Source organism: Lynx canadensis, chromosome F1, assembly GCF_007474595.2.
Source record: "Lynx canadensis isolate LIC74 chromosome F1, mLynCan4.pri.v2, whole genome shotgun sequence".
Taxonomy (NCBI): Eukaryota; Metazoa; Chordata; class Mammalia; order Carnivora; family Felidae; genus Lynx; species Lynx canadensis.
Genome location: NC_044319.2, coordinates 63,319,585 through 63,326,988, shown reverse-complemented (window position 1 = coordinate 63,326,988; position 7,404 = coordinate 63,319,585). Strand labels below are relative to the sequence as shown.

Here is a 7,404-nt window from a genome sequence, read left to right as displayed (position 1 = left end):
TCCTGAGCTCAGAGGACGTGGCAAGTGAATATCTGTAGATTTGGCCTGGATTCCCTAGTTCAGTGTTTTCCAAAAGCTGTTCCCCAGCCACATAACTCCTTGAGAGAGGTTTTTCAGAATGAAGGGCTCTGTGGTCAAAATAATGCAGACATTCTGCATACACTGTTCCTCTCCTTGTATATTCATAATGCCCATTAAACGCTCCAAGAAGCCTTATTGCAAAGAGAACTTTCAAACTAAATTTTATAAGGCATTTGCCAAACCTCGATAACCACAAAATCCTTTTTTCTCTGTAACTTTTATCAGTGTCGTTCAGACCAGATGTGGCCCACTGTCACCCTTTGGGAAATGCTGACCCAGTGCTTTATTTGGGAAGTCAGAGAGAAGAAGAGAACCTCTGAAGACATCCTGGGCTCCCTGACTGCCATTGGCCTTGGCCTTAGCCCCTGGCTTGAGTGACTTCACAAAGGTTCCCCCACTGGGGACCTGTTTATTCCAAATCTCTGACTTAACAACTCATTTTCCCCATCCCTCTCCTGTGAGGTCTAGCAATTGTATTCATTTTTCCACCTTGGTGTCAAATCACTTTCTGCTTGCTGATTGGACTTCTGCCACAGCAGTGGACGTGGAACCATCTTTTTCTGTGCAGAGAGACTTTCAAAGCTCAAAGGGAAACTGGAGAAATTATAAAGTCAAATGGAGCCAGGGCCCTCAGGGCAAACGGCCTCTCATCTCAAGGTGTAACAGCACTGGTTGTGATGGGTTTTTAGGGTGAAGGTGGAATTCGGAGCTGAGGGCCAAGAAAGATTTCTTGAAGACATCTTTGGTGCAAAAAGGTGATTTTATTAAAGCACGGGGACAGGACCCATAGGCAGAAAGAGCTGCTCTGGAGTTATGAGGAGTGACTGGCCCTACACTCTGGACTTGGGGGAGGCAAAGCCAGAACGTAAGTTTCCAAAGGGGTCCCCACACGCCAAAGACCCACAGATCACTGGAGGCCCAGCCACTGCCAAGTCATGGTTGCCCTTCCCTCCCGCAAAGCATCAACATCAAGACGGTAGGGGTTCTTGGAGAAATGTTCTACTCTGCCAGCCTTGAGTATTTGTCAATGAACTGCAAGTTATAAGGAAATTTAATTTTACCTGCCATTTCCTTCTGCTTTGGTTTCCCACACCACCGTGGAGGGGAGGGTGATGTTAGGGCTCCAGGAAACTGAATCTATAGGTTTCTGGAGATTAGGCCATTGATAAGATTGCCCCTCTCTCGCAATCCACCAAGATCCCCGTAAACTGATGGAGACTCTATCATCCAACCATCTGTTCTCCATCCCCTCCCCTGTCCTGGGGCAGCCAGGAGTGCCCGCAGAACGTCACAAACATCCCACCTGGAGGGGGGTGCGTGCCAGCCTGTACTTTGCCCCCAGCCTGCCCCATCATCCCTCATCAGTAGAAGCATCTGTTCAGGACATAGATTTCCTCCTCCTCTAGCCCCTCTTCTGACAGCAACCTGGCTAAGGAGCCTTCCACCACCCATTAGCCTCCAGAGGAAAAAAAAAAAAAGAGCCTGTGATCTCCAGACCTAACCGGTAACAGACCCCACCTTCACTGGGTTTCTGAAGATCAAGGCATGGTCTCAGCCCACCCAGTTCTGTAAGGACTCACGGCAAATGTATTTTCACAGATTTTAGACAGAGGCTCCTCAAATAGATGAAAATTCAGTACATTCTGCTTCTACTTTCAAAAAAAGTCCAGCAAACTTACCACCAGCAAGTGGGTCCAAGCCACTGTCGTCCCTCGCTCGGGACGGTTTCCGACCGGTCTCCCTACACTCACCCTTGACACCCTACAGTCTGCTCTCACCACGACAGCCAGAGCGGTCCTTCTAAGATGTGCGTTGTATTTGCTGCTTCCTTGCTTAAACTAAGCAAGAGCTTGTCCCTGCACTTGAGAACAAATGCTAAAGCTTTGCAGGGCTTCACGGCGTGATCCATGATCTTGACCTCACTGTCTGACCTCATCTACTGCTCTTCCTTGAACACACCAATTAGACCTCTGCTCAGGGCTTATGTTAACTTCTGTTTCTGGAATGTTCTTCCTTACAGATATCCACATCATGCTTCGTCATGGTCTTGATTCAAATGTCACCTTATCAGGGAGGCCTCCCTGATCATTCACTAGAACTCCAACCCACCCCTTCACCATCTCCTAATCCCTGTCTCCTGCTTTATTTTCCCTCATTGTACTTCCTGCCAATCGACGTACCCTATGTTCCCTTGTTTAGCTGTGTATTGCCTGACTACCCTGCCTCCCATCAGAACGACAGCTCCAGGAGAGCAGGGTCTTTGAATTTGCTCACTGCCTTATGCCTTAGAGTGTCTGGCACATGATAAAGCACTCAATAAAAATTCTTCAGCGTTTGACATCAGAAATGTAAACCTAGAAAGTCCTGTATAAACGATATAGTCCACACTCCTCGCCGACGCGAGGCTCAAACCATGAGATCCTGACCTGAGCTGAAGTCAGACACTCAACAGGCCGAGCCACCTAGGCACCCCGACAACTTGCTTTTTGCGCTCAGTATTGATAGTGTGCTCAGTATCACAAGCATCCCTCCACTTCATGCTTTCCAGGTAAGTTATCGCTTAAAAAATCTGTTCTACGTCTAAAGACACTCAGGCTAAGTTACGAAACGTAAGTGGATATATTTCAGTGCATGGGAGAAGACGGCCCTGCAACATACGCTCCTCTATATTGGAAACTTTCCGAATTAAAAAGTAAAGACGTGAAATGACTTTGGAAGAGTACCTGTGATGTACTGTGTGGGTCATGTCCAGGTACAGAGGTGCTTACTTTAGGCCTACACCTGGAACTCTGGGGGGTGGGTGGGTAGGGTTTTGAGTTGCTGAGGGCTGGGAGAGAATGCTGGAGGAACTTGGACAAGACAGTCCCTGAACAGGCCAGGACACAGATCCCAAGCCAGGCCACCTTCCCTTCTGAGGTGAGGACCCTTCTCTTGCAGACCCTTGGCTACAAGTGTCCAGAGTGTGACAGCCAGGCCGGACCGGCCTAGACTCTAAGAGGGAATGAACTTAAAGCTGACGGCTTCTTTCTTCCGGGGCTATAGACTGGCTTTCTCCTTCTTGAGGATGGTTTGATTTTTCCACTATGGGAGGCATTCACCGCACACTTCTTCTCACATTCCCTTTTTTCCTGGACCGATCACCTGGACTGATCCCAGTATAGCTGATCTCTCCAGCAGCAAACCTTGCTCCTTCGCGCCACTGCACCGGGAGAAGGTTGACTAAGAAACCCCGTCCAGAAGCTGGACTGACCTCTGCATCCTGACTCCCACCTCCTTCCAAGGGCCCCCTGAGCTTTCCACAGGGTTCTCGGGCCTGAGGAGAAAATAGCCACTTATGGGACACAGGTTTTCAGTTTCTCTTTTTTAAAAAACTGGTTTCCTTTGAGTTAGGCAAATAACAATATATCACCAAACAGCCAACTTTACTGAAGCTTAAAGCCCTGAGACGCTGCGCCTGTTTAGTGTAGCAGTTAGTGTCTCTGCCGGCCACCTGGGACAGTCAGGTTCCATTCGCCGTCGGGCAAATGACAAGGACATTTTGTTTTCTTTCCTCCATTTCTACCCTCGCGTCTCGAAAAGTCTCCTCCTTTTGTCATGCAGAGCCTTTCCAGCAGGCCTCTGGGACGATGCCCCTCGGGACGCCAGCTACAAGGACGTGGCTCAAGAGGAGGGCGTTCCCACGGTTCAGGCACATCCTCCTTCCGGCGCGCCCCTCCCCCTCCCCGGCCCCGCCTCTGCCCCTGCCCTCGCCCTCGCCCGTCAGAGGAAAGGGACTTGATAATGGAGGGGATTCAAAACCAATCAATGCAGGCTTCAGCTAGCTGGTTTCGGTTATTTCAGGGTTGCAAATCCTAGAATAGAAAAAGACTGAATAAAACGACTGGATCAGAAAACAAAAGGCTGCGTTGCATTGGCCGGGAATCGAACCCGGGCCTCCCGCGTGGCAGGCGAGAATTCTACCACTGAACCACCAATGCTCTTGCTTGACTTCCCGTGGTGGCATCCCTTAGCTTCATCTCTGTCCCGAGCTCCGTTCCACGATGTGAATCAGGCTCCCTCTTGAGTCACCGCTGAGTCACCAGTTTGAAAATATTGTCTTTATGTTCCAAGACAGAGAACGTTAGGACTCAAAAAAGAACAACATAAGCTCTTTAAAGTCCTGACTCTGAGGCTCTAATGGCATGACGATGACACGCTTTCGGCTCTCCCGGCTCATCAACCATCCAGGGGGCGCATTTGTCCTCTTGGGGAGTTGCGACCTGAAGTGGTTTCGGATCTCGCTTCGGGCCGGCGGGGAGGAGCTGGAACTTTCCCCTCCATGCCGAGCCTGGAGCGGGTAACCGGCAGGCGGCGCGACGGCGCGGGATGAAGGGCTCCTGGAGGCCGAGCCAAGCAGCCCGGAGTCCCAAGGGCTCAGGCGTCCGACGCGGCCCGCGAGAAACCACCAGCGAAGTGGCCGTGGGCACCGACCCTAGCCCCACGTGCTCGTGGGTCGGCGTGCTGCAGGGAGGCGGGGTGGCGGCTGCCAGTCACCCACGACCAGGGCACGCGCCCAGCGCCCGGCTAGGTGGCCTTCAGGACCGCGCGCGGCCGGTGCGCGCGTAGCTAAGAGGCCGGCGCACCACCTGCTTGGACGCCACGCGCGCAGGTTCGCGGTCCCGGCGGTGCTGGCGGACCTGAAGCACTGACCCTTGCAGGGGGCCGAGGGAGGGTGGCAAGGCCTGGGTGCGCGTGTCCCCCCCCCGGGGGCAGGAGACGTCCTCCTACCCCCAGGAGGTCTCTTCCATGGTGCTGGGCCAGGTGCAGGAGATTGGTCACGGTGCCCGCCTACCTCAACGACCCGCAGCTCCAGGCCACCAAGGACACCGGTGCCATCGTGGGGCGCCACGGGCTGCGGATCATCAAGGCCACGGCGGCCACCATTTCAGACGGGCTGATCAGCGCGGCGCGGGGGAGCAAAATGTGCTCATTTTCGACCTGGGTGGGAGCACCTTCGACCGTATGCATTCTCGCTGTCGACGCGGGTGTCTTCGAGGCTTCTGAGACTGGGTGGGGAGGGCTCGACGACAGGTTGGTGAGCCGCCTTGGGAAGGAGTTCCGACGGAATCACGGGAAGATTTCCCAAGAGGACAGGCACAGAATACAAGTGTCGGGAAGTCCTTGCCTGGCCGGAGCACAACCAGCTGGCAGAGAAGGAGGACGATGAGAATCAGAAGAGGGAGCTGGAGCAAAGTCTGTCACCCCACCCTCCCCAGGCCCTGCGTGTCCCTGGGGGTAGCCGCTGTGGAACTGACACTGGCCAGGGAGCCCCCCACCCCTCCCCGGTAGTGGCCTCCTCACTGAGCAGGTTGATTGAATGGTCCCTCCTGGCAGGTCATCTGTGATGGTAAGGCCTGGGCTTGTGGGCCCTCTGTCTTCTGTGATCCTGCCCTGAACTTGAAGAACGGGAGTGCAGAGGAATCTCCCAACCAGGGAGCTTTCTTCTCGCCGTGGTGTACCACTGAGGTCTGTGCCCGTGTCGCTTGTTAAAATCCTTTTCTCTCCCATTTCAGACGGGCAGAAGTCATCATTATTAACATTTGTGTGGCACTTCAACATCGCTTTTGCCTACTTTGGTGCTGTTGTTACCTGCATGTATGGATTTTGTTAATATATGGGTTTTTGTGAAACATACATGGAAATAAACATTTAAAACTCCTCCTTAGTTTTCAGTCCAGTTAAATGCATAAAGAGGCAAGGCTTTCAGAAGCAGAAACTGTCAGGGTGGGTGCTGAAGGAAGTGAAGAAAACTCACAAGCCTGTGCGTGTGATTTCCACAGGGGAAAACAGGCTAAGGGAGAGTTTGAGGCAGACATGTCCAGTGGGTACTGAAGTCTGAGGGCTGATAGGAGCGAGCTGTGAGTTATCTGCTGCAAGAGGAAAGGAGATGAGAGTTGGAAAAGCAGAGAATGGAGAGAAACTTTAAGTCCCAGCAAGGTTCCCATGTGTGACCCTAAGATTAAAAAAAAATCCTGTATTGGGATTCTAGTTTAGTTTGTCTGTCTATATGTCCTAATACACTGACAAGATAGTTTATATGATAATTAGCTGGCTCTAATCGAGTTACTTTATCCATTGTTCCTTTTTTAAGCTTGTTCATTTATTTTGAGAGAGAAAGAGAGAGCGTGCGCATGTGGGGGAGGGATAGAGAGCGAGGGAGAGAGAATCCCAAGTAGGCTCCACACGGTCATTGCTGAGCCCGATGCTGGGGCTTGAACGCACGATCCATGAGAACCATGAGAACTGTGAGATCATGACCCCAGCTGAAATCAAGAGTCTGAGGCTTAACTGACTGAGACCCTTACACGCCCCTATCCATGTCGTGTTAGAGAATAAACCCCACGTCCTGGACTCTGGAATGTAGTGTATCCTGTCTCTGGAGAGTACATCTAGGGGTGTAATTAAAGTTACTATTGATCTTGTGTGTGAGAGGTTTCTGGTTTCTGCTGATGGGCCCTAAGAGTGATGATTAATAATAATAATAATGATGCCAGCCCTGTATCATAATAGCAATACTGAAACCAGATTGCTTAGGTTTTCAGCTCTGTTCCTTTATATCTGGTGGAAGTGAAACTTCCCAAGGTTTGGGGGCACCTGGGTGGCTCAGTCAGTTAAGTGTCTGACTTCGGCTCAGGTCATGACCTCATGGTTCATAGGCTCGAGTTCTGCATTAGGCTCTGTGCTGACAGCTCAGAGCCTGGAGCCTGCTTCGGATTCTGTGTCTCCCTCTCTTCTCCTCCCCTCGACCCCCAAATAAAAAAACATAAAAAAAAAAAAAAAAAAACCACTTCTCCGAGGTTCGGTCTCTCCTTCTATATAGAGGGGATGATGATGAAATAGGACCTATTTCAGGATTGGTAAGAGGGTTCAGTTAATTAGTACATGTAACAAATGATAAAGAAAGTTATGCATACAGCATATGAGCAACAAATATTAGCTATTACTAATTATTTTAGTTGCGTGTCAACTATGTAGCAGGTACTTGACATACACAATCTAATTTAATTCTCACGGCAACATCACAGGGTTTTATTTCTTTGGGGAGATGAGGATTCTGAGGTTCACAGAGGTTAAGCAATTTACTCAAGGTCGCATAGCTGTTAACTGTGGGGGAGGGGCAGGTTGGAACTGAGAATCCCGTCCTGCCTGATTCTAGAGCCTGTGCCTTGTCACCTCACAAACAGGCCATGACTCTACTTGTTATCAAAACTTCCCAGTATGTCGTGAAATTGGCTATGTTATTCCTTTAGAACACAGTTGGAGAGAAAAGGTATATATTTTATT

General features: G+C 50.7%; 1 protein-coding gene and 1 non-coding gene across 2 annotated transcripts; one reads left to right on the top strand and one right to left on the bottom strand.

The window, feature by feature from the left end:
• Positions 1 to 3,987: 3,987 nt before the first annotated feature.
• TRNAG-GCC lies at positions 3,988 to 4,058 on the bottom strand. The gene has a single exon. It is a non-coding gene; the product is annotated as a tRNA-Gly (tRNA).
• A 210-nt stretch (positions 4,059 to 4,268) lies between these two features.
• Positions 4,269 to 5,766, top strand: HSPA6 (heat shock protein family A (Hsp70) member 6). Its single transcript, XM_030302058.1, is given in 5 exon segments — positions 4,269 to 4,417; positions 4,779 to 4,892; positions 4,894 to 5,012; positions 5,015 to 5,079; positions 5,081 to 5,766. Coding segments are annotated over 5 exon segments (654 nt in total). The 3' UTR covers positions 5,288 to 5,766.
• Positions 5,767 to 7,404: the final 1,638 nt, after the last annotated feature.